Source organism: Podarcis tiliguerta, assembly GCF_965153285.1.
Source record: "Podarcis tiliguerta genome assembly, chromosome: 2".
Taxonomy (NCBI): Eukaryota; Metazoa; Chordata; class Lepidosauria; order Squamata; family Lacertidae; genus Podarcis; species Podarcis tiliguerta.
In genome coordinates, this window is record NC_139535.1 from 43,200,478 (window position 1) to 43,227,987 (window position 27,510).

Consider the following 27,510-nt stretch of genomic DNA (forward strand, 5'->3'; position numbering starts at 1 on the left):
CGTCCTCGCCCAATATGAACCAACCCAGACCCTGCAACGGTAATAGTAATAGTAGTAGTTATAATATATTTATATGCCACCCATCTGGCTGGGTTGCCCCAATCACTCTGGGTGGCTTCCAACAAATAAAAACACAGTAAGACATCAAACATTAAAATCTTCCCTGTACAGGGCTGCCTTCAGATGTCTTCTAAAAGTCAGATAGTGGTTTATTTCCTTGACATCTGATGGGAGGGTGTTTCACAGGGCGGGTGTGACTACTATCATCATCTGAGGCCCTTCTTTGTGTGCCCCCTCCATGGGAAGTAAGAGGATGGCAACATGAGAATGGGTTTTTTCTGCAGTAGCTCCCCGCTGTGCAATATTCTCCCCAGAGACGCTCACCTGGTGCCTTTGTGACATCTCTTTAGGTACCAGGCAAAAACATTTCTCTTCTCCCAGGCCGTTGGCTAATTAAACCATCTATGGCCTTATACACTATGTGTTGTGGGGAGGCATTGCTTTGTTTGTTATTGTGTGTTTTTTATTTCTATCCTGTAAACCAGCCTGTGATCCTTGGATGAAGGGTGGTCAATAAATTAAATAAAGGGAATAAAACAAATATTAGAAATAAGCGCCCATCAACCCTGACTCTTGGCCATGCTGGCTGGGGCTGATGGCAACAACATCAGGAAGTTGGGACATTGAGTATGAAATAGCTTGTGGAAAACACTGGTGAACTCCAGTGCTGCTTCAGAAGTACTGTTGTCCATTGATGTTCCTGTTAGGCCAGTTGTATATATTGTTATTCTCAATATATACATTTGCAGCTAACTTCATACACAAGTATGACTAATAAGGGCCCACATATGTTAATTAAAATTTATAATAAGAAAGGTTTGTGATTTCAGATTTGCCAAACTGAAATTTCGGTAAATACTGCCTTGTTAATGCAAATTAAACCCCTTCCAACTTATAATGAAGGGTTTTCGTGTCTTCAGGGCATTCAGAATCAAGCATTTTAAGGTGAGGAGGCCTGCGATGGTCCAGACATTAGGTCATTAAGTTGCACTTCATTGAACTTACTTCCAAAACAGTCTTTAAGTGAGAATTTTTATAGGAAGTCTAAGTAGCATAAGAAAGCAAAGTCTGTTTACAATATTGATATAGAAAAGGAGCAATAATTTTTACCTGCTACCACTGGAGATTTTCTGTCATCTAGAAGCTGAATGGCAGTACTTGCTGTTACCACATTGCTTTTGTTTGCTGTTTCTACAATAAAAAAAGAAGCAGTTATTCAAATTAAGATTCTAACTATGTATTTTTAAACAACTGGTGGTATGTTTTCACAGTAGCAGATTAAAATAAGCTTTGCATGTCATCTGAACTGGAGATTGTAGTCAAGCTCTATCCTGCTAAACCATAATCTGTAACCAAGAACAAACCTTGGTTAAGGAGGGGAGAGATTAACCATGACCCCACATTCGGATGACATGCTAAACCACACATTAGTTTAGTTGCTAGATTGTGCTGAGCTCAAAGGACTGGGGAGGGGCTCCAAGGACTGTGGCTGCCGCCCTGGAAGCCAGTACATTTGTGTGTTCACGCTAAACAACAGTTCTTTGTGTGCACAGTGCAATTAGAAACTGTGAAATTACAGCATAATATTAAATTAAATCCTGCAAATCTTAACTGCCTGTAGTTTTAAGTAAGCAGAAATATTGGGTACCAATCTGGATTGATGGGTGCAATTCCTTCCTTCCTTCCTTCTTTTTATTTACTTAAAGATTTTATACCACACATATTCACATGTTTCTCAAAGTCGTTTTGAGTATATGAATTAGTTATGAATTGAAGCACAATTAAATGACAAACCTGTACTGAAAGGGATTGAGTAGACAAAGCTTCCTGGTATCTGTTCTGCGGCTCTTCTGTACCAAAGCGGGAAATGATCAGCATTGAAAATATTCTCCTTGTCTCCAGCTGTCAAGAAGTCTCTTGAAACAGAAGAAAACATAATGTGTTTGCTGGTTTTGGTTTTTACATCTTAAGCTCCTTAAAAAACATAAGTTTTCTTTCATTCTTTCTTTAGTTCTCCTGAAAGTAACTCTAGAATAATGTAAGCTACCCTCTCGATACCAGGATGGCAGCCCCACATGCACCTGGTTACAACTGCGTTTACAATGCCTTCCCAGGTAGAATGCACCTAAAATAAACATGCTGCAGTGAATAAGCATAGCTGCTGCTAAGGCACAGGAGCTGGAAAACCTGTCTCCTCCTCGGCTTGTAGGTAGCCCCAGTAACTAAGCAATGAACATCTTCCAGGAAGCGTAACAGTAACAGAAAAGCACATTAGGCTTTTCTGATGTTTTATTGATGTTTCAATATTTGTATTTTTGTTATTTCAGTTTTGATTGTGTAGGTTGCTTTGAGACCCTTTGGTGTAAGAAGCGACAAGTAACTACAATAACAAATAATAATAGTAAAGTAGCATGCGTGTTGAGAAAAACGAAAAAAGGGAGTGCATGAAACAATGATGAGCCATTGCTTTTCAGGGCTTTGGGGGGGGGGCGTGTGATTTTATTTTACAAAACATTTTGTCCAAAGAAATCGATGTGCGCAGAAGGGCTTTGGGCTTGTGTTTTTCAAAGAGCAGTCCTTCAAGCAACATCGAAATGGAGGTGCTTTTAAAAACATGAGAGTTCAATGTGTAATTGGGGTGGTGAGGTTTCTTCTTCTTAGGTATGCTTTAAAGTAAGTATTGAGATTCTGGGCATTCTCACTTAAAATGTGATTTTGTAGCTAGCAATGCATGATGAATTGGGTGCAAATGGGGAACCAGTTTTCTTGGGAGATTCAAAGTGGGGGGGGGGAATCAAGGGGATAGATATTCATTGCCTTTTAGGGGTATATGAGCTGTATTAAACCTGCTAAAAACAGATCTGCATTCTTTGTGTGATGAGGCAGGATGAAACCGTTTGAACATTGAATGAACAATGTGTTATGTTCCAACACCCCAAATTAAATTACAAATTTATTTTCTTTTTAAACATTTATACACCATCTTCCAAACAAAATCCCAAGGAGGCTAAAAGACTATGCAATAGACAAAACACATTGCAATAAATGAAAATGAAATCATAAATTCAGTAACTGGTACATTTCTCAAGGCTGGGCATTTTACCTCCACGCCTGCACCCAAAGAAACCCAGCTGAGGTGAGCAAGTGCACTTTCCAAGGGTTGCCAAAAACTCAACAAGGTTGGCACCTGCCTTATTTCCAGGGGGACACTGCTCCAGAAATTGGGCATTGCAACAGAGAAGGCTTTCCCTGGTTGCTACCAGATGCATTTCTGCAGACTGTAGTGCAACCAAGAGGACCTCATTCTGAGATCATATTGGCTAGTCTGGTCTAAAGAGGTGAAGGTATCTCCTCATATAGCCAGGCTCCAAGTTGTTCAGGGCTTCCTAAATCAATGACTGAAGCTCACACTTGGCCCAGCAGAGCTTTAGTGTCCTTTGTTTTGGCACATGGAATCTGAACTAGATATGCAGAGAACTGGTAGGAACGGGAAAGAAGGGACTATATAAAATTATGAGCATGGTTCTCTACTTCTGGTACATCTTTCTTACATTGCCATATACTACTTACTGATTAGTTAGCTGTTCCGGGCCCACAAACAAATTGACACGAGAAAGACCCGTCCGAGTTCCAAGGAACGCAACTTCTACTCCCTTGTCTGAATTTCTGAAGGAGAGCAACACACAAGGAAGAATTACATTTCCAGACGGTAAATGGTATGCAGATATTCTGAGGTCACAAGAAGTGCAAGCACAAACCAGGACTGCAATTTTAATCAGTTTTAATAAATACACTAATCAACTTAAGCTTTAACTGAAATTAAAATATTTCCCCAATTAATCAGTGGGAGTTGGACTGAAAGGATAAACTGTTAAGCAGTCAACACAGATGCACAATCTCCCTAACCTATAGTTGTGTGCAAATGGCCGCTTGAAATTATCCAAATTATCCTATACATCTGAAGGCAGCCCTGTATAGAGAAGCTTTTTAAAGTTTAATGTTTTACTATGTTTTTATATATGCTGGAAGCTGCCCAGAGTGGCTGGGGCAACCCAGACAGATGGGTGGGGTACAAAATAACAACAACAACAACAACAACAACAACAACAATAATAATACACCCTACTTTTCGATGGGTGGGAGACCATTTCTCTCAATTTTTCAAGGTGGAGGAATAGGAAATTACCTAGCAGGGTTTTTCAGGGGGTGGTTGTGGGGCTCACCATTACCAGTGGCTGTAACACAGCCTCTTCTGTTTTCACCTAAATTTCTAATATATATATGGCATTGGATATGATGGCAGAAGCAACTATGTTGACATTGTGGCCACCATTTTGCATCCTGCACAATGCCCTGGACCCAGAATTGGGCAGAGAAAAGGGGGCTGCTAACATTTAATTTAATTTAATGGTAGAGAATATTTCTTGGGAAATTATGTGAGGTGAACTTTTTCTAGGGGGTAACGGGGGGGGGGGGAATCTCATAAATTTCCCCAGCTCTAATCTGATGCTCTATGGACAAGGCTGCAACCCTGTGCATTTTTAGGAGTAAGGACTAGCAAAGTCATGCCAGGATATTGTTTTTCATTGTTCCTCTTACCCTTCAAAAAGAAAAAAGAAAAAATGACACTCCACTATTCTTCATGTGCTTTTAGACATTGCCCAATTGGTCCCTTAAGTGAATCTTCTATATTCCCTTCCCAGTTTCCCTTTTCAAAATTGGTTTTTAATGGCCTCAAATGTGGCTTTAATGCACTGATTTTATGCAAAACACTCTGAGAGCAAGTCAGCAGGGGCACTGCATGTCAATCTTGTTTTTTTTAAAATTATTATTAAATTAAATGCTGTCCATGCAATTTCATTTTGCCGCTCCGGAACAAATGACGCCATGAGGGTTGTCAGGTGGCTTCCTAGAGATTCCCCCCACGGCCCTTTAATGGGCTGCTGACTTGGAAGACAAGAGAGTCCTCATTTCTCTCATCTAGTATGCTGCAGGCTCTGTCGTCAGCCTCCCTCCTCAGCTGATGTACAGCTCACTTGCTCATTACGGCGGGTAGTGGATGATTGCAGGGGAATGACAGGGCTGAGGATAGCTACACAGCTGCCCAATCTTTTGTTTTAGTAATGGGTTTGAAGGAAAAGAGAAATAGCTGGGTTTCAGCTTAGCAAGTCTACATGCCAGGGCTCCAAGCGAAGTCACATCACAGCCCCTGTTTTAGATAACGCCAACGGTTGGTAGCAGCACCTGAGAAGAGAGAGTAGTGGCACTCTCAGGATGCCAGAACAGCAAAGTCTATGCCAGGAGGACAGTCTAGATCAGGGGTAGCCAGCGTGGCCATTGGCTTAGGGTTGATGGTTCCTGGAGTTCAACAATACCTGGATCACACCACATTGGAAATCTATGATTTAGGTCATTATTCTGGAAGTAGTATTTTAATAATATATAACACCCATTACTCTAGTACAGAAGATGTATGTAGGCATGTAGAGGTATGCAGACATGTAGAGGTATCTAGAATGTAGACATGAATTGAGTCTTTCCACTGATACAAATGGAAGAGTCTATAAGGGCAGAATTATTTCTGTGCATCATATATTTAAAACAATGAATGAATTGGTGAAAAATAAATGTATGTAACCGAGTGAAGACATTATTAAAAGAATCATAAGCAATGCTTTGTTCACTTACTCTGATTTGTTCAGTGCAAGGCTGGTCCAATAAGCTTCTATTGGTGCGCTGACCACTGCATCAAACAGTACTTCCTGTATTAATTCTTTATCACCTATAAAGTTTTAAAAGCATTAATAAGGAGCATGTGTGCAGCCTTCTTACGACAGTAAACTTGGAGTCAGTAGATATTGGCAGGAATGCTACATGTCTGTTGTTAGAGACTGTATACTTCACTGCGGACTCTGGCCCCAGAAAAACTTGTAGGTACACAAATGATGGAAATCTCACCTATTTGAGATGAGATGGGGAGGAGGGAAATCTCACATACCATGGCTAGCATCTTTCTCTTGCACATGAAAATCAAAATTTCCTGGATTCCTTGCACTAATCCTTATACGAGTTCCATATGTCCATACCATATTTCATCCAGGGACTATCATGCTTGGTAGCATCATTCCACAATACTGGTTGCGATCCACCACCACCCATATTCTGCCCCAGTGCCAACTATAGAAGACACAACTAGATGAACACATGGAACATTTGCTTTCTGTGGCCAGCAATGGAAAATTCCCAGTTTCATGTGTAAGGTTGTGCTGCAGACAGTACTGTCTCACATCCCAACCACAGCTCAATTAAGTTTTTGTTACCAAAGCACATACAGGTATGATCATCAAACAGTCTGAACATCAAAATCCATCTTGGTTTTCTCAGTAATACATGCCAATGTATTTCTAGTGATGCAAGCAAAGGTTTCACTCAGCAGTTTGTTGTATAACATCCAGTACAAATGGTACTTTCTTAAGTAAGGATACTTAGTGTTTGTGTAGCGTTCAAAGAGCTTCTGAATCTTTATTGTGTTATAATCCATTCAGTGGTAGGTCAGTAGTATAACCCCAATATCGCAGATGGGGGAACTGAGGCTGAGAGAAAAAAGCTTGCCTAGACCAGCTACTGATTTGATGGGTCAAGCAAGCTCAGGCCCCCACCAATGATGTACGCTGCCCATTTCCTGTGTATTGCATTAAAAATGAAGCTGTAAAAGGCAAATACAGTTTGGAGGAATACTTATCAAAATTAATCAACAACTCACAAGGAAGCAATGGCTCTTTTCCCATGAGGTAGTTTTGAATAGCCTTCAGCTGAGTCATTTGGCGGTGCTCAGGATGCAAGTCTGTGTTGCAATATGACCTGAGAACATAGCATGGTTAAAAATAATTTCAACAAATATTTGTAAGCATGATCTCCCATTGTCATTCTGCAGAAGGAGTCAGGCACACCACGCGTGAACAAAAAGGGCATGCCTTATTGAAGACTTACCATTCGTCTGCCAAAGATACATCAGGCTGTTCTAAATCATTCAATCCTGAAATCGGAATATGTGACAAGGGTCATTTTCTGAAAGCTATCAGCATCAGCTCAGTGTCTGTATACAGTTCATGACAGTCATTCTTCCTTCTTTGGGGTGGGCAGGGGACTGTTAGGTTATATACCATAACTAATCTAAATTAAGTGTATTTCTATCAGTACTCAAAAATATGCAAGAACCAAGGGAATGCATTTGATTAAACCTTGGGAACTGAATATCATTATATATACAGGACCACATAGGTTAGACAGCTGGAAGACACCTGTACAAACTTCAAGCTGGTCTTCAAGCATGTTAAGACAACAGGCGCTTTTACCCTAGTTGTCCCACAAGCATGATATCCTAAGGATTGTAATCAGTGGGTTGTATCCAATGCTGAGTGAGTGGAATTCCATGCATGCGCCAGGACTTCCTTTTCCTTTCCTCTCCTCTCCTAGTACACCACCCAAATATACTTTTGTGTGTGCGCAGGGAGCTGGAGAAAAGGAAAAGGAAGTTCCATCACATGCATGGAAGCCGGTTGCACCAGTGAAGCTGCAGTGCTGGGAAATAGCCCAGTGTGTTTCTCTATTCCTTTAGTGATCTTGTGGTACTGCTACATACGCTCTTTTGCTATTGCTGTCTGTATTTTTAAAAAGTTTTTTTTTAAAAAAAAACAAAACTCATGAAGATGCAGAGGCATAAAAAAAGCATAGTATGAGAGATAGTCAAAAAGGCAAGTGGCTGAGGATAGGAATGGGAAAGGACCCTGAGATTATGAGTCTCAAGCTCTACTGACTGAGATGACAAAACAGAATTTTTAATACAAAATGAAGATGACCGACGTAGGCTTGAGTAATTGTTTATACAGGAACATAGGAAGCTGCCTTATAGAAGACCCTATGCTGTCCACTCTGGCAGGCAGTTTCAGACAGAGGTCCTTCACACTACCTGCATCCAGATCCTCTTAACTGGAGATGCCAGGGACTGAACCAAGGAAATTCTGCATGCAAAATGTGTGGTTTAGGCTGGAACTATCTATCAAGAGTGGGATGCGGGTGGCGCTGTGGGTTAAACCACAGAGCCTAGGACTTGCCGATCAGAAGGTTGGCAGTTCGAATCCCCGCAACGGGGTGAGCTCCCGTTGCTCAGTCCTTGCTCCTGCAAACCTAGCAGTTCGAAAGCACATCAAATGCAAGTAGATAAATAGGTACCACTCCGGCGGGAAGGTAAACGGTGTTTCCGTGCGCTGCTCTGGTTCGCCAGAAGTGGCTTAGTCATGCTGGCCACATGACCCGGAAGCTGTACTCCGGCTCCCTTGGCCAATAAAGCGAGATGAGCGCTGCAACCCGAGAGTTGGTCACGACTGGACCTAATGGTCAGGGGTCCCTTTACCTTTACCTTTATCTATCAAGAGTAACTACAGGAGAATGAAAACTCTATCTCAACCTCAGCTATCATTGTCTGAACAGCAGGATCCAGGTTCTCTCATATATTTTGGCTCTAAAACATTCAAGAGTCCCACAACTGTGGTTAGCAGGCATACGGGTTTAATTCAAATAGTAAAAGTAGGGGACCTGCTACTCTGATGATGATGCTTTGACCATGAAAAACACAAATTGGCACAGATGGGGTGAAGGTTGTCCTCCTGGGCAAGCAAGGTGGCTGAATAGCTCTGCGGTCTGATCCACCTAATAGGCCTAATCAATTAAAACCACAAATCTAGAACAAAGATGCCCACAAAGTGAGGGATAAAATGATGCAGCCATGTTGCTGCTTTCTGTGTTACAATGAATTTTTGTTGTGGGCACTGTCCCCATAAATCTCTCACATATATCTTTCATCCAATTAGATATGTGCACGCGCGCACACACGCACACACACACACATGTCCAAAACATGCACAAGGTCACTGGGCAATAAAGCAGAAAAACTGCTTGAGAGACCTCCATGCCTTAAGCCCCATTATCATGCAACAGTTGAACAAATGCCTAGGAAATCTGATTTGCTGTGCAAACCCTACCTTCTTCTATAGTCACGTTTCCTCTGAAGAAATATTTGCCGTGTCCTCTAGAGAGAGCCACACCTAAACTGTGCAGATAAACAAAAAGCAGGCCATGAAATCTGTCCCACACACAAAGTTAGGAAAGTGCAAGAGAAAATATATACCATTTCTCCCGGCATTTTTAGCCCGTGCTCTAGAAACAATTCAGTGCTGTTTCCAAAACCTTGGTGGTTGCATTTATTGCTCAACCAGCCACTTCAGTGCCATTTCACTTTTACTGTGCCAGGAGCAATGGACTGTATCTATTTGTGTGTTTAGGGGTGCAGCAACCCGTGCATTCTCTGGCAAGCTCAAATGCAAGCCCCACCAAGGTCAGAGTGGTTCTTCCAGCTGCTTCATTTTCCAGCCAAGATCTGAACATGCCCATGGGCTCACCGAGAAGGAGGCTCAAAAATGAAAGTCATCTGTGTGCATGGGGATGGGGGGGAACGGACTGTAGAGCTAGTTTGGGCGCCAGTAGAGCTGCTGAGTGCAAGGAAATACAAGAATGTGTTAATGGGGGTCATAATGACCCACTTGGCATAATTCTTTGTTGCATATTTTGGCATGTTAATATTTTATGTGATGGAAATAATACCGCATTGGGCTTATCTTCTCCATATAACACGGTCACACACGGAGGACTACTACTATATAATGTACAGCATGGGCGAATGGCTGGAAGACATTTCCTCTGTTTTCTAAAGCATTCATGAAACTGCAGTGCAGGTGACTTGAAGGCCTGGCAAGAGATCAATAGGATAAAGCCCACATGGTTCCCACTCGGAGATACAATCTATTCTCTGTGGTCAGGTATCTAATTTGTTTGAGAATCTACAAGCCTTCGGAGAGGAAATTCTAAAGACTCTTTTTTGGTACAACAGAAATGTATGCTATAAAAGTACGTTTCCTTTTCTGCCCTTTAAACCATCTACACTACTATCTCTTATCAATATAAGACCCACAATAGAAAGGCAAGGATCTGGAAAACAATGTTCTACAAAATAGCTTTTGCACTGCACTTCTGTTTTGCTTATACTGCTCTCTCATAGGTAGATGGCCATCCAGATCCACAGCAGAGTTAAGACAAGGGGCCAACCTGAGGCATGGATGCCACAAATGCCAAGAGCCATTACCAGAATCCGGTAATCTTCAGGCTTCTGTGCCAGTTACTGGTGCAGTGAGCTACCAGAACGATGGTTTACAACAGCTTTCACTAAATTATTATTATTATTTCCATACCATCCTTCATCAGAGGGTCACAGGGCGGTTTACAATATAAAAGCACAAAATATACAGCGCAATACATATTAACAAACAAAAACAATCCTCTCCCATCTAAAAGGCCATAGGTGGTTTAATTAGCCGAAGGCCTGGGAGAAGAAGAATGCTTTTGTCTAGCGCCTAAAGATATGTAACAAAGGCGTCAGATGAACCTCCCTGGGGAGAAACTTCCACAGGCAAGGAACCATCACAGAAAAGGCCTGCTCTCATGTTGTTGCCCTGTGGACCTCTCGTGGAGGAGGCACATGAAGGACCTCAGATGATGATCACAGGGTCCGGGTCAGTTCATATGGGGAGAGGTCACTCTTGAGGTATTGCACTTTCCGTATGTTTTTACTCCAACTCCCATCAGCCCCAAACTGAATGGGATGATGGGAGTTGTAGTCCAAAACATCTGGGCAGCAATGCATTTTCAGGCTACCTACCCTGATTGGCTATTGGATCTTCCTGGACAGGAAGCACTCCAGAAGGCTTCCGATTTGGGATGAGACTTTGCCTGAGCTACAACAGGCTTCTTCGCTCTGGTATATTTTGGAGTGTCTCTCAGCTCCCTTGCCACTTGGTTCTACTCCGTCTGATGCCTATGGCTCAGAGCTGATATGCAGGCAGTAGGGGCTTACTGCACAATTGGGCAGGAAGAAGAAGAACTGGGGGCCCATTGGTGCCACAGCTAGGACTGAGCTCTTGCCTGTTTACTTGAGGCAGCCTGGAGCCTTTTACAGGTGTTACTGGTGTTGTGTGGCCTGGGGCCACACAAATTATCTCAACCTCTCATGCAATGAGGATGAGCTTCTGGACTGGGGAGTCTTTCGTATTCATGGAAACAATAGAGACTTTTATCTTCCCGGGTTCTCCATGAGGGGCTCAGAGAACATGTGGGAATTTGGGGAAGAGCTAAACACACAGCTCTGGAGCCCTGCTGTACCCTTGTTGCCTCTTCAGTCTAGTTAACACTTGGTCAGGAGAGGCTGCATACACACAATATGATACTTTGAACAGCCTGTGGCTCAACAAGCCTCCTCAGTTCAGATCCATGGTGCACACAGAGATGCTATTCCTTTCCCAGAGCTCTGTGCAAGCACTGAAGAGAACGGAGGACTTCCTGAATGGCAGGTCCGGATCACAGCCAGGGAGTTTACCTTTCACAAACTACCCATCCCTGAATGAAACCTAAAAAGGCACATTCGGAAACCTTTTCCCTTGCTCTTTGCAGCATTGTCCAGGAGTATTTTATTGTCAGCCCCTCCTGATGAGCTTTTAATGAGCTCGCAAGGCTTGCAACTGCAATGAGCCTGATGAAATGTTCCATTTATTATGGCCAGCCCTACCTGAAAGGAGTCCCCTTGATGTCTGTATAATAGTAGTCATTTGTCATCACCAACACCCGCTTCTAGATTTAGAAAAGGAAAGAGAAACAACAACATGCCTGTTAGGAAAGGTTTGCAGGGTTAAATGCAAAAGCAAACTTAAAATCTGTGACAAGATTAATAACAGCAATATGCACACATACATGCAAATGTTTATATCTGACCCACAATTAATAAACACTGTGGACATCATGTCTCAGGGAAAGTTTTCCACTCCAAACATACACTTTAAACCAATGGTTTGTGGGTGTTTTTTTTTTAAAGCAATTATTTGTTTTACTTCTAGCTGAAAAAGTATTTTCTATACGATACCCCTTTGTCCACGGTTTTCTTCACTTCCATAGAGAATTTTCCTGTTTTCTGATTCACCATTGCATTTCGAAGCTGAAAGTAAAATACAGTCATATAGTTAAACAAGGAATGAGAGAAAAATTATCTTCTTTGTAGTTCACGTATTTGGGCAAAATGAAGATATTTTGCATAGCTGCCGAAGGCGTGTGCACACAGTAACCTCCCACCTTCGTGTAAAAGAACCCAAACAGCACAGGCCTAGGGATCACAGCAACTCTTCCCAGTAGGTCTTGCCCCAATGAGCCAGTTGTGAGGACTGAAGGTTCCCATCTTCCCACTACTCTCTAAGGCTCCTCCCCCAGTTCCTCCCCCAGCAGCCTAAGGTTCTCTCAATGCTCCACCTTCTTCATTTCTCTGCATGCTCTGGGAGATCAGAGCTACTCACAGCAGGAGGGGGAGACTCCCATGCCTCTTCAGCAGCCTGCCTCTACTTCACCTCTTGACCCCCCCTTTGCTTCTGCCACTGATTCTGGGCTGCTTTCTGCCACAGCCCCTTCCTGCTCACTAAACCCTGTTACCTCTTCAGTTTTCGACATGTCCTCCTCCCAGTCAGTTCCACCTTCTCCCTCCCTTCTACTAAACTACATGGGCATGTTCAGTGTTGGGGTTTCTGGGTTGGATAGAACATGCAAGAAATTCTGAGAAACCCTAAAAGAGTTCCATCCAAATTTGCAAAAAAAATATGCACGTGACGATGGGTACCCTATATATCTCCAACTGGGATCCTTCTGCACTGTGATATTAGTTGTTTCTCACCAGACTAGATGACCTTTCGGAACCAAGGTCTTCTGCAAAGAAACACTCCACACAGTGAGAAATAGTCATAAGACCAGAACTGTCTCCTATGGTGAGTTGATAGTGAAAGAAGGAGGAAAATGGAAAATGAAACCTTATGAACAGGTAAAAAAGTATGTATATGATTGGTTGCATTGTTTTCAAGTAAATGAAATGTTTAAAAAGGACCTTAGAGAGAATGGATATGTTGAAAAAGATTCAAAATTTCAAATAGAAATAATAAATAATGATTGTAAAATTTTATGAAAAATGTATAAAATGTTGTTGGAATGGCATACGAAGGACGAGGAAGTCGGTTATTATACATTGGGCTAGAGATTTTGGATATAATATACAACTAGATGATTGGGTAAAAGTATGGAAGGAAAATATAAAATTTACAGCATCTACTGCATTAAAGGAAAATGCTATGAAAATGATATATAGATAGTATATTACACCGGTCAAATTAGTGAAAATGTATAAAACCTGTAATAAGTGTTGGAAATGTAAAGAAAAAGAAGGGACATTCTATCATATGTGGTGGGAATGTAAGAAGGTGAAGGGTTTCTGGGAGATGATATATAATGAATTGAAAAAAATGTTGAAATATACATTTGTAAAGAAACCAGAAGATCTTCTGTTAGGAATAGTAGGGAATGAAATAAACAGAAAGGACTGTAAACTTTTCCAATATGCAGTTACAGCGACGAGAATATTAATGGCCCAAAGATGGAAACAGGAGGAAGTACCGACCCTGGAAGAATGGAGAACAAAAATGATGGACTATGCAGAACTGGACAAATTAACTGGGAAGATTAGATATCAATGAGACCATAAGTTCATCGAGGACTGGGGAAAATTTGTAGAGTATCTGAAAAATATATGTGATGAACAAACAACATTCGTGGGATTTCAAGAAGCTCTGTGAAAGGTTGAGGAGTACTGTAAAAAAGAAAAATAAGATTGGGAAGGTATATAAAAAGGCAGTATTAAATTTAGGAAATGCGTAACTAAATTTTGACTATGGATGATTGGCAGATAAGCTGAAGGAAGTCCATAATATATAATTTGAGATAAACCTTTGGTATGGTATCATATGTATATTGTATTGAAAACTAATAAAAACTTTTATTTAAAAAAAAAAAAGACCAGAACTGTCTCCAATTTTTAATCAATATGCAGATTTGAGGTGAAGGTTTCTGCTCAGGAGGAATATCTGAAGAGTTTCAGAGAAAGCTAAAGGAATTTATATAAAACTGGTGGGACTTCTAAATTGGTTCCACACATTCTTAATTTAAATTTCTTTCTAGAGATTATAGGATGTAGTCCAAAGTTGGAAGCTCCCTGTAAGCGTGGTTCTGTGCCTGACAATGAAGTAATATTTGTGGTATGGTCATGTGAGCACCAGAGTTTTGCATCTGAATTATGGACTGGGAGTTCAACTCACAATTTTAGCGCCAGGACATTTATTTACCCAAGCATTTTAATGTTTTTACTTTATAGTCAATTTAAACTGGTTTTATACAGTGTTTCTTCCCTCCTCCCCCTAGCTTTCTATATTTACATTGCTATAAATGATGTCATTTTCTTGTTTTTGGTATATTGTCATTTTGGTATGTTCTGTTTCCCATGCTTCAACCTCCCTGGTATTTATATAGATGAAGAATGTGTTCAATGCATGTCAGACTCAGAAGGAAGTTCCACTCAGTTCAGTGGGGCTTAATCCTGAGAAAATGGATGCAGGATGGCAGCCTGAATAATATTTTCAATAAATAAAAAAATCATTTCTGCTTTTCTTTTTTTCATTTTACCTTGAACTAGCCTAAGAGAGCACACACAATATAGCATTTGAATGTGTAAATAATGCACACAGCCCTGGAGAAAGAACCTTTCAGAATACCTTAAGACACTGCTGCATTCCAGGATTTGAAACCAGTGAGCTTATTCTGCTACGACTGCACCTATTATTATTCTCCAATCCACTTGCATGCATCATGGATGATTGATTGGACAATAGTGACAGGCTTTTTTCATTGTCGATTTGCTATCAATGTCCTCCTGAAGGAGGATTGTGCTGTTGGGGTGTGTGTGTGGAATTGTTGCCAAAGCTCGTCAGGGAAAGAGCTGTTTTTGTTTTTGTGAAGAATTTGAGCATGGCTGACAAACTGAAAACTGCAATGTTTGCAGCTCTTTAAATTTAATTCTGGGCCATCTAGATCGGAGCTAACAATCTTACTCTTCAGTCAGCGAGTGTAAAAGAATAATTTTTCGCTGGAGGCATATATAAAATAAAACATATATTTTACTGTAGTTTTTTTGTACATATATATATATAAACACAATGCGTAATAGGCAATTCTGGAAATATTTTCCCTTTTTAACTTTTGTGGTTTTGGACTAGGAGAGCTGGTCTTAATTAACAATCTACTTTCTAACGTTTAAAGAACTGTTCCATTTATCTTTAACATGTTTCTCATTTTTCTCCATTTCAGAGCCTGTAGTCTTCCAGCGCCCACTCCCCACACAACCCTCGGGCAAGTCACAGACTTTACAAAAAGGGCCCCCAAAACCCTCGTAGCTTTTAAGATCAAGTATGCATGTGGGAATTAGATTTTTTATTTTTATTTTTTTACCCTCTGAATGGAGTTCTTGGCTTTGTAGCTCAGTTTTTCATCTATTCTGTAGACTTTTGTTCTGCTACCTCTCTGGGGTTGAAACTGGTGACCAGCAATATGGATGCAGAACATCTTTCATCCAAAAGCAGGCCAGATACTTCTAAGTAATACAATGTGCAATCCCAAATATAAAGCTTCGTTTTCACTACGGAGGACATTTTACACACAAAATAAAACTGTACCTCCTTCAATCTAATTAAAACTGCATGTTTTCTAGTCTTGTTGATGGACACAATGCCACAAAGCAATCTATAGAAAATGGGTAAAGAGGCAGGCAGACATGCTGACAAATGTATCACAATATAAGCTTGCATCCTCTACACCAGGCCTGCCAACTGGCAATGCACTCCCTGACTTGTACACAACCAGGTATTGCAGCTTCAGGTTTTGGGTGGCCCTGAGCAAGGTGTTGTTAATGCCCACCCCCCACCCCCGGGCAAAAAAAGGTCCCCCCAGAACTCACCGCCACTCCTCCCCACCCTAGTGATGTTGGTGCTGGAACCACCAGCAGTCTCTCTGTTCTATGAGTGTGGAAGCCAAATAGGCTTTTTTGTTTGTGGCAGTAGCGCCATAATAGGCTGGAAGCCACACAGCTGCTCAGCTCTGATGGCAGCTTCTACATATCTCTATCAACACTAAGGAAACCTTTTTGGGTTGGACTGTTAGTGGCTGCAGTATTGCCATGGTCGACAGCAGTCACATTTGAACCAACAGAGGACCAGAGCAGGAACAATGACTTGCCCCCCCACATTGAGGGTGCACGGTCATGTGACGTGATGCGTCACGTGATGCCACCTGGAATGTACCAGACAGGGGCAGGTTGCACAGAGGGCGATATCTGTTTGCTCATCCCAGCCATGGTCCAGGAGCTCAGGAGCCAGGCAGAGGCTGGGACGAGTGAATCAAAGATTGTCCACGCTCCTCCCAGCTGTGCGGAGTTTGGGATGAGCATGGGTGATCTTTGCTTCATTCATCCCAGCTGCAGCCTGGCTCCTGGGCTGCTGGGTGGAGGCTGGGGCGCATGGAGGGCACCCAGTGGCAGCTCCCTCAATATTGGGGGGGCACTGCCCCCTGCCCCCAAAATATTGGGGGAGCTGAAGCCCCTCTGCCCTCTATACCTGGTGCCGCTGGGCCAGAGTGGTGGCTGAAGTCACAGTAATGCTGAGATGAGGATGTGGTCCCAAACAAAAGGCCAGCCCCAGCAGATGTCCAAGTAATTGGAAGCTGACACTGGACATGTTTGTGTCCAGAGTCAACCCAAGATATTGCGTTGGTGCAGTTTTTCTGCCACTGCTATAGCAGCAACAGTTGGATGCCATTTTGAATCAAGATAGTGGATTGAAACATCCAGAGTTGAACCAAATAGCTTCTATGCCTCTGAGATGTACTGAGTCAGCAATCACACTCTCAAATATTCTATTGACTGGCAGGGAATAAGAAAAATAAATCTCCCCACCCCAGCTCCAGCTCCAACCACGGAGACAACAGGATCTGAGGTGTATTAACTGTTTCCTACTACCCTTGGTCCCTTTCTTGATGAGAGCAGCATTATAACAGCAGGCCCTTCCTCAACCTCTGCAAACTATTCTAAGGACAACATGCATATTGTGGTTTCAATTTGAAGGGGGGTCAGTCTTTTCCCTTCTTCTAGAAAGCTTGATAGTGCAGATGCTCTCCAGTGAGTGCTAATGAACAGATTAAACAGAAGTCTCTGAGTCTCTGGTGAGATGTTCAATGGACTTCAGCAATTGCAGAATCTAGGTATTTTGATTTGAATTGCACAAGTGGGGAATTTCACTTGCAAATCTCATTTTGAAATGAATTAAGCCCAAGTTCAGGTTGAAAATGCAGAAAAGAATGTAGGAAACATCACAAAATCTAGTGGAAATGTTTCAGAGCAGAAATCACAAGAGCTGAAGGGAAGAGGTGAAAAGTCCCTGAAAAGATGAGCTGATTTAATCAGCAAAATAAAGAAAGACTGTCACTGCTAAACCCATGAAATGTTTCATTATTTATAAACTGAGGAGGGGTGGGCTGACAGAATCAGACATATATTTTGCAAGGGAGAAGGAAAACATAAACTTGAGTTGGAGAAAAAGGATAAGAAATGCCTACATCTGAATGCTGATAATGCTCCAGAGGCAGACATACGTGATGAATCCCAGATTTCAGAAAGACGTGACACTGTAAATATGGGAACCTTCCGTTGATCTATTCAAAACCTCTCCAAAATGAGTGGGTTTTGGAAGGATATAGGGGATGCTAATGTACTGCTGATATTTGAGAAGAGTGCTAGGAAATATCTATGAAAATGCAGACATGCAAGCATGACTTTAGTCGGCGCAGACATTATGGGAAAAGCTCAATAACAGGAACCGAAAGGAGAACACCTGGAAAGTTATGATTTAATTAAGGACAGTCAGCATGGATTTGCACAAAACGAATCATGCCTAACAAATCAGATTTATGGTGGAAGTAACAGAAAGACCAGGCAAAGGTTAAGCCATGGACATAAGGAAAACTTTTGATACAGTACAGCTCAAGGAATTGACATGTAAATAAAGAATGACACAGAAGGGAGATGCAAACTGACTGGACAACAGAGATACGGACAAGGGAGGAGCATGATCTTGGAACAGAAAGAACTTAACTGAAAAGATTAGCACATACCTAAAAGAAGGTGTTAGATGGACAGCACTAACATGATCCTGCAGTTCTGGATTCTGGGGTTTGGACAGAGACCAAAAATGTGGTTCTTTTTAAAATATTGGTTGGTTTCTGGCATTTTAAACTGCTTCATAAGCAAGAGGGAAACTTCTTCAGAGATACAGAGCAGCCTGGCAAAATTTGGCACAGGATTTGTTCTTGTTGTGTAATCTAACATCTAAATGTTATTTACTCGGCAGGATCCAGAGGTGACTCCTGGCTTTCGAAAGTTTAAAATTCTGCCCCTATGGAGATGGTGGGGTTTGGCAGCTCCTCCTCATTCATCCTACCAAGCTCTATGGCTGGGGGAGCTTGTAACAGGACTAGTCTCCCTCTGCCAATCCTTATAGCTGTATGTATCATCCATCCTGTGATTATTTATCACCTTTATTCCCCATCTTTCCACTAAACACATTCGGGTTATTTATTTATTTGTTGCAATATTTATACCCTGGTTTTTCACCTTTCAGGCTTCGCAAGGTGGCCAAGTGTGTTTGTTTCATTCAACCTATACAGCTCTGAGAAGCATTAGGCTGAGACAGTAGGCCTGAGCATGGGTTTGAATATGAGTCTCCCTAGAATTATATATTATGCCAATCCTCTCCACATGACATACAGATTCTGGCTTCCTGAAACCTTGCTGCCCCTTCCTACTGCAGCTGGTATATCAGCTGGGTTTCCACTAGTGGGGCACAATAGTTGAATCCCACCCAAGCTACATATAACACTGGGCTCTCTTTCTCTTCTCTTTCCCCCTCCCTCTGTCACTGAGCAGAAGACTAAATGAACCAAAGCAGTATAGGGATTTATACACACGGCCTCTTATTAAGTGCTTCTCTGGACCGCCACCCAATATGGCCTGCCCTTGGTATCTTCCATGGTAACCAACGGAATGCAAGATGTTGTGCAGGTCAAATGGCAATATATCCTTGGTACATCTATACATGGGGGTATGTATGTATAAAGCGGAAGGAGAGCGAAAAAGTCAGTGATGTATATACCTGGGGGGGGGGGGACTAATACAAAATGTGAAGACAAAAATAAAATTTGAATGGAGAAGGGGAAGAACATGAGCCATTATCTTTCGCTTCTCTTTTCTTCCTGCTGCTTAACACTTGAAGGTGGTATATTAGTGAATGCAATGGCCTTTCTGACAAGCTCTGACAGAACAAATCACTCACCACATCATCCCTGTCTTCCCACTCCACCTCGGAAAGGTCAACGCTGCTATAGTTGGGCTTCCTTCGCTTTTTTACTTCTTCATACTAGATTTAAAAAAAGATATGTGTTGTTGTTTTTTTAAAAAAGACATTGGACAAAATGATGAGCCATTTCTTTACAACCTCAAGTTCAGCTTTCATGCTAGATAGGTGTTTAGATGCAATGGGTGGTTTCAGCAATGTCTTTGGTTAACCCCGAGGTAAGCACACACAGCTTTACACAAACAAATGTTTTGTTTTAACACAACTCTTTGGGGCTCCAGAATGGATTTCCTTTCATCAGAACGTGCCCTTTTCACAGACTGTAAGCACAGCAATTGTCAGTGTACCCTTGACACCGAGGAATCGGGGACAAATAAACTGGGACACCTAATAAAATAAAATTGCTTTGTATGAACACCACATACATTAGACTACCAGCTACTACACCATATGGAAAGTATGCAAGTCGTACTCTCAAAGTTTATAAAATACATCCTGAAATAGTTATTGCAGCCATGCAGGAAGTGATATTTCCTAAAGTGTTATCAACAAAACGTTTACATATTTTTCTTTAAACAAGATAAGGCTCTATTCGTAGGAAGTTTGGTGTTAATATCTGCTGATACTGTACGTTATCAGCCCTTTCATGGGGGCACATGGGTGGGAGAATACAAGAAGCACGCTAGACATGCTATTTGTTTTTATCACTAATATGGTAACACTGTAAATCTCACATTTTAAAATAAGCATCACATGATGACAAATGGCTTTGACACTGGCGTTCCTGTAATGTGGGAAAATCCTGCCCCCTGCTGCACATCACAACTGAGAGACCCTGAAGAAACACCTTGTTATGGGTTAAAGCTAATACCTACAATGAAATGTTGTGAGCTCACCCAAGAAAATAAATCAATGCATTCTGTTACGAGTACATCTCAAGTGCACACAGTTATTCTGTATTACTCGGTGTTAAAACTAAGGCTGTACAAAATCCACAGAAAGACATCCACCTGAAAAACTCTTTTCTGGCACCGAGGTATGAATTCTGCCAAACATCTAACTGCCTATACAAATTCTGCCAGCATTACTCTGAGGAATTGTTTGCTTCAGGAAAAGGTGTTAAATTCTTTTAAGCACACATGCTTTGTTCACAGCTGCACTGCACAATGGATTCTGTAATCTCAGTGTGGCAATCTAGAAACATTTTTACCTTTATTCACACAGACGTGAGAGAGGGCTAAATTTCTGAGGATTGTAGCATCTTCTGAACATTTTTACTTTGGCCAGCATGTTTCAGAACATTTCCACAGTTAGGGCAAAATACAACCTCCCCACTCCACACCAGCAGGGTTCTGCAGAGTGGCAGAATTATTTACTGCACCTTCAGCTCCGCTGCAGTGGAAGAGGGGGGAGACCATTCAGACCTGCTCATTCACAAGCTCCAGGCTAGCATAGTGATTGGGTTTGAATCAGGCTTGAGGCCATCACCCAACAGCAGTGATACTAGCTTAAGAGCCAGCAAACTGCCACCTCCTCCACTCTCAGAACAGCACATTTTGGGGCCTTTTCTCTGGGCTCTGTCGACATTGGTATAACCAATACTCTTGCCTACCCTCATATATGGCAGCAGGCAGCAGGCCTACTCAGACAGCAGAGCTGAGCAGAGGGAGATTTCCCCTCAATCTGACCCTCTGCCACAGCCTGGCATAAGGAAAACTTGGATTGTCCTCTCAATCTCTCTCTAATCCTCCAATATTCCTCAGATAAAAATAGGGACATTTCTCCCTCCCTCCCGCAATTGATCCCCCCCCCCCAAATTTTTTGTCATCTCCCCCTCCCCCCTGAGCATTTCTCCACCACTACACACCCTCCACTCTCCTGAGATTTTGTTTTATTCTTTGGTAGATTTACAAAAAGAAAAACACATACAAATAAATAAATTTTAGAAAGGAGCAAGATTAAATGCAGACGCACAAAGCATTTTTTAAAATAAAAAAATCAAGCCTCCTTGTGATCCGCTCCCCCTTTCTTCCTCTGTCTGCCCCTCAGAGCTGGCATGGGACGTAGGGCTGGGCCTCAGTGGTGACAGCCTCCCCTCCTCCTTGCCCACTTTCTAGCAGCCACTATGAGCTGCCCAAGGAAGGAGGCTGACAGCATTGGCATGCTTACAGCAGTACCAGCCTGATGGAACATGTATGAAACCCATAACAAACACGGGAAAGCACTGAAACTCCTTCCTTTTGGGTAACTGTTACAGGTTTAATCGGGCACGTTGCCGAAACTTTAATATTGCTTTTCTTATTGTTAACATGCTTTTATAATTATTTCTATCTCAGTTTTTCTCTTTCTTTTATCTTGCATTGTTGTTCTGATGATTTACTCAAGTTGTTATAAGTAATGCAGGGTGTAAATCAACTTAATATAAATAATACAGATTGGCATGAATCCAGATAGTTGATGTCCAGGCGGTGGGGAACAACCATGGGAGAGGGCTATTACTGCCTGCATGTCCTGATCGTTGACTTCCCAAAGTCATCTGTTTGGCCACAGTGAGAGACATAGGATGTTGGACGTGATAGGCCTGTGGTTTGATTTAAACTTCACTCACAGAATAATCCCATTGCGGGGAAAGGAGAGGGGATTTTCACCATTTCCCCCCTCTTTTTGGAAAGCTTCCCCAGAGAGTTGGGAAGCTTTCCTGAAGAGAGCGGGCTACAGTGGGAAGGTACCCCCCACCTTCCTGCAGCAGGAACCTCTGCTGCATCTTGTTCCCCTGCATCGATGGAAGAAGCAGAAGTTAAAAAGGGCTCGCAACACTGCCAGGTGTTGCCGGTGGGATAAGAAATTTGTTTAGTTCAAATATCCAAATGACTCAAGCATGTAATAGGGAGATGGGGAGGGGGAGGGGGAGAGTAACATTTTAAAAGCAACATGCAAATCCAGTTTGCTAATATCCTTGGCTCTAGACAACATACTTTCTTAGCGAGTGAGCACTTAACAAGGTAAGGCAGAAATATCACGTGACAAGTCTAGCCTAGGGAACCCCACCCAGTGTTGGGTTTCATTATTAGAATGGAAGTTAGGCTTCAGCCTTTGGAGTTGCAAAACTACCTCTCTGCTCCATTTATCGGAGTTAAATTCCCAGAGGAAGAATTAAGTTGGCATACGTACAACTCTCCCCCTGGGGATGTGTCTGGGAGCAGCACGGGCTCTCGGTTTAAATCTCCACTGGCAGGCTTTTAAGCTTTTTTTTAAGTTAATTTGCTTTTAAAAAAAAACTGGTTTCCTGCAATCCTAGTATCATGTGAGCTGCATTTATTTTGCAGCTGAGCATGATCCTTTACTGAGCCCTGCTGGGCCCTGAATTTGTAAAGCATTTGAAATGTGTTCACTCATAAATGGGTCCTTGTAAAAGCAAACTCCCAAGATTAAGATTAAACAAAAGTGTGACTTTCTTTGCTTTCTTATAAGAGAATAAGAGCTAACCTTTTCCCTCCCTTTCCAAAGAAAGAGCTGCAGACCAAAGCTATAATTTAAGATTTTAATCCAGAAATTCTTAGATTATGGTTGGCAATGAAGACCAGTTATTTTGGATTGGATGTCCATGCCAGCTGGCAGTAACAATCTGCCATGCAGTAAAATTTCCAACCCATAATGCAATGAAAAAAAACCCAACCCTTAACTATGTCACATAAAAGGAGGGGCAGTGGGTGGGGGAATAAACCTCAGCTTTCACACAGGGGGAAAAAGGGAAGCAAATAAAGATGTACAGCCCTGAAAGAACCCCCTAGCAATGTAATGTATGAGATAATTTTGATTTCTCATCCGCCACCCCCACCCCCCAAGTACACGCTTATGTTACAGATAACACAGAACACATTTAAACCTCTGGTTCTCAAAGTGAAAAAGTCTTCTAAAGAGATATAAACAGCTGTTGGTAGCACAGAATTATAGAATTGTAGAGTTGGAAGGGACCCCGAGAGTAATCTAGTCCAACCACCTGCAATGCAGGAGTGCATAAATATATGAATGTATGAAAAGAAGCTGACTAATCCCTCCTCAGGGATTAGTCAGGCAAGTCTTTGTCCTAATTCATCAAACCTACCTAATCATAACAATGCAAGTATTATAAGGAATCCATCAATGCAACTGATAATGGGAGCTATTGGAACTTCACCCACCTCTCCCATTGATATTTTCAACTTTGGATAACTTTGAAGCAGAAGGTAGATCAGAATGCCCTGGCTAGACAGAAGATAGATCAGCTTCCACTAGATCTCAGACTGATTTACAGCATATCGACAAGGATTCTGACTGTCAGCAGCAACATTGGTAATAACAATAACGACACCCTTCTAAATTAGGCTGCTGAGATAAAGTTTGTTGGGGTAGGATTTTGTGTGTGACAGAACTATGAGGATATGCTCAGAGGCACTCTGTTACTTAATTCTAAGAATACGCTGACACCCCCATTACTGTTCTGACTCTCGTTGGTGGATCTTGGGGTTCTAGTAAAAAAATAATTAAAAACAGAGCAGATCCCACAAGCCTGGACTCTAAAGGCCCTCAAAGCCCCATTCTTTCTGAGCTGAGAACCTTTGCTATAGACAGATTATACAGCTGAGGTATCTGTATTTTTACCTTGGCTGTCCTCTCATGCTACTTCTGAGGAGATAAAGTCACTCTTCAGTACAGCTGGAACTTGCTGCTTTTCAAAAGTCCCCCCCCCCCCAACGTGGTAAATACTACTTTCACAACGTGAAAAGGCAGCTGTATGGAATAGCCTGAAGCGCTTGGATCTTGTGGCAAAATGCCTTGTGGTAATTTTGTCATATGAAATAGAGAATCTGCCCTCTGTTTTGTATTTCTGGAGAGCCAAATGGATCAAGCATGACTAAAAGGGGCTTCCTTACTACAAGGCTTTAAGAAGTATTGATCAAAATAAGGGGTAGACAACATGGTGCCATCCAGCTACCATTGGACTCCAATGCTCATCAGCCTCGGCCAGCATAACCAGGGATGATAGGAGCTAAATAAAATTTGGAGGGTACCACACTGGCTACCCCTGGTCTAAATTAATGACAGAGAAAATAGTGCACAGATCTTTATGTACCTATAAAGACTGGGTAAACAATACCTTCAGATCAGATCAACCACATACAAGCAGATTAGTAGTGTGACGTGTACTTGATTCTTTCCACGGCAAACCCTCTTAATTTAGGATTTAATTTGCATTCTTAAGACCTTATCATTCAGGATTATGTAAAACTGACAGCTGCTTATAATTATATCTTCTTAGAGTGGAAATAATTTAAACCATCTGCCATCATTTCAACATTACCAGACTTAAAACTCGGTGAGCTTGTTTCTACCTAACGTCAAAGTTGAAAGTAAAGAAGCAAAGTAAACTGCAAGTATATTACTACCAAATTTCTTGCATTTCATTTGTATGTGCAACTGGTTTTTCCAGCAAGGCATTCAAACTCTTAATTATCTTTTTAATATATGTAATTTAGGATTGCTAATTAGATAGCAATTTAATGCCCTCACAGGGATTCAGATGCTCTTTCTTTTTCAACATGTAAACTCCGACAGGAATAATTGTTGACATTCAAGTAATTGAACTCTTCAGTTATTTAAATGAACACAAGGCATTTACACTGTTCAAATCATTTAAATATTCCACTGTCAGCTACAGCTGTAGAGTTTTATGGAGTCTCTGAAAAAGCAAGGGTAAGTGTAGGTTATCTTAGTTTTCAGGCAGGACTCCCCAGAGAGAAATGAGATTTGCTGCTTATGAAAGGCTAACACCGTTTAAGTGGGGCATTAATGTTTCCTCTGAGACTTGGATTTCTCTGTTTTTCTATATTAGGAGAAACAAATTTTCCCAGAATTTACAGCTATGAAAGCCTTAATACTGGTTTAGCAATCTTTAAACACACCGGGTCTTTTTTGCTACATACAATGCATTGTGGCTGTTAACATTTACTGGTAACTTAAACTCAGCAACTTGCTTTGGGTACAAAACTGCCATCGTATTTAGGGGAAAGTTTTTATCTTTCGTTCCCATATATATATATATATATATATATACAACTTCCTTTACCAAGGCCAATGATGAAAACAATTGTATAAGGGCAGTTATGATTCTGTGAATATTTTTCATGTTAACTTCCTTTTTAAAGAAGAACAAATAGGATTTTGTAGAATATAGGATTACTACAAAAATGAAACCAACACTGTCATCAAATCTGAACTAATGTTGGGAATTTGTGCTCTTATTATGTACATGAGTTGTAGCTTGCCTGTAAGTAAAGGAAAGTTTCATTTGCACTGAGCTATCCTACGTGACTAGAAATAAGTGTGAGATCACGTGGCTTGCAAAGAAACTGCTGAGTTAAACTGTCACATGCTTGTGGTCATAAGAATAAGCGATCGAAGAGGAGTGGGACTAGAAGCAAACTGCATGATTATTTTCATGCAGGGCAAATGCAGAGAGCTCAGTGCAAATGGTACCTTACCTGGCTAAACTGTAAATATGGAGATCTTCCTTGATGGAAAATACATATTGTTAAAAGAGATAATATACTGGTATTGATGGCCTGTATGCAGTGCTAGTGTGGGCCTAATGCTTGAAAAAGTAAGAAACTAGCTATGGCGATGAGCTGATATCCTTTCATCAATTATATGCTTCTGGGTTAGAGTGCTCCTAGTGGCAGATTTGCTCAATTGAAATCACAGGGTTTTGGCATGCAGGTGTGAAGGTTGGCGGGCATCATGAAATGTTTTGATAAATTGATGAAAGAGGGTACTGACCAGGAGTCAGTGTTCTTAGCATATGTGGGCACCAATGTCAATGGAAAAAAGAGTATACCCCAGATTCTGGAGCCAAGTGGCAGCAGGGGGCTATTTTCCACTTGTCTTTGTATGATATATTATAGAATCTCTTAACAACGCATGGAAAACCTGGTGTGTGGTTTGAATCTCTATTTCAATTTTTTAAAATACCATTTATTGGGAGGGGGGAATCAAACCCTGTGGTACATTCTCAATGTCTTTTTCTCGCTTATGGTTTGATAACATAATGCTAACATTACATTCCTAAATTAAATTGTGTCTGATCCATGATGTTTCTCAATCCAGCATTGGTGCCTATAAACAAAACAAAGTACAACAGCTGATGAGGTTCTTTTCAGAAAATGAAAGTTCAACAGCCTGCTGTAAAATAATAACAAATAACATTTATTTATTTATTTATACCCCACCCATCTGGCTGGGTTCCCCCAGCCACCTTGGGTGGCTTTAAGCATATCTAAAAACATAATAAAAACGCCAAGCGTTAAAAACCTCCCAATACATGGCTGCCTTCAGATGTCTTCTAAAATTATCTCTTTGACATCTGAAGGGAGGGCGTCACTACTGAGAAGGCCCTCTGCCTGGTTCCCTGTTACTTTGCTTCTCGCAGTGAGGGAACCAGCAGAAGACCCTTGGAGGAGGACCTCTGTGTCCAGGCTGAGTGATGGGGGAGGAGACACTCCATCAGGTATGCTGGGCCAAGGTCATTTAGGACTTTGAAGATCAGCTCCAACACTTTGAATTGTGCTCAGAAACATACTGGCAGTCAGTGAAGATCTTTTAGGGCCAGTGTTATATGGTCCCAATGGCCACTCCCAGTCATCAGTCTAGCTGCTGCATTCAAGATTAGTTGTAGTTTCTGAGTCACTTTCAAAGGTAGCCCCACGTAGAGTGCATTGCAGTAGTCCAAGCAGGAGATAACCAGGGCATGCACCACTTGGGTGAGACAGTCTACGGGCAGGTAGGGTCTCAGCCTGCGTATCAGATGGAGCTGGTAAACAGCTGCCCTGGACACAGAATTGACAGCTGTGAGTCCAAAATGACTCCCAGGCTGTGCACCTGGTCTTTCAGGGGAACAGTTATCCTGTTCAGGACCAAGGAGTCTCCCCCTCACTCTGCATCCCCCCGGCAAACCAAATTATTAAGCTGAAATGTGTTACTTTATTATCCC

At 41.7% G+C, this 27,510-nt stretch overlaps 1 protein-coding gene across 3 annotated transcripts in view; it reads right to left on the reverse strand.

Moving 5' to 3' along the window:
• The window catches only part of CACNA2D3 (calcium voltage-gated channel auxiliary subunit alpha2delta 3), a 480,742-nt gene that overhangs the window by 96,430 nt on the left and 356,802 nt on the right, over positions 1–27,510 (reverse strand). For all 3 annotated transcript variants that reach the window (XR_014506519.1, XM_083420935.1, XM_083420934.1), the window contains 10 exons: positions 19,464–19,547; positions 12,086–12,157; positions 11,735–11,796; positions 9,102–9,169; positions 7,051–7,096; positions 6,824–6,921; positions 5,749–5,842; positions 3,631–3,726; positions 1,855–1,976; positions 1,171–1,251 (listed from right to left, as the gene is read on the reverse strand). Coding sequence is in view for 2 of the 3 variants with exons in the window: in XM_083420935.1 (XP_083277061.1) it covers positions 1,171–1,251; positions 1,855–1,976; positions 3,631–3,726; positions 5,749–5,842; positions 6,824–6,921; positions 7,051–7,096; positions 9,102–9,169; positions 11,735–11,796; positions 12,086–12,157; positions 19,464–19,547 (823 nt within the window). In the remaining variant the exon portion in view is untranslated. The remainder of the gene's footprint in view (positions 1–1,170; positions 1,252–1,854; positions 1,977–3,630; positions 3,727–5,748; positions 5,843–6,823; positions 6,922–7,050; positions 7,097–9,101; positions 9,170–11,734; positions 11,797–12,085; positions 12,158–19,463; positions 19,548–27,510) is intronic.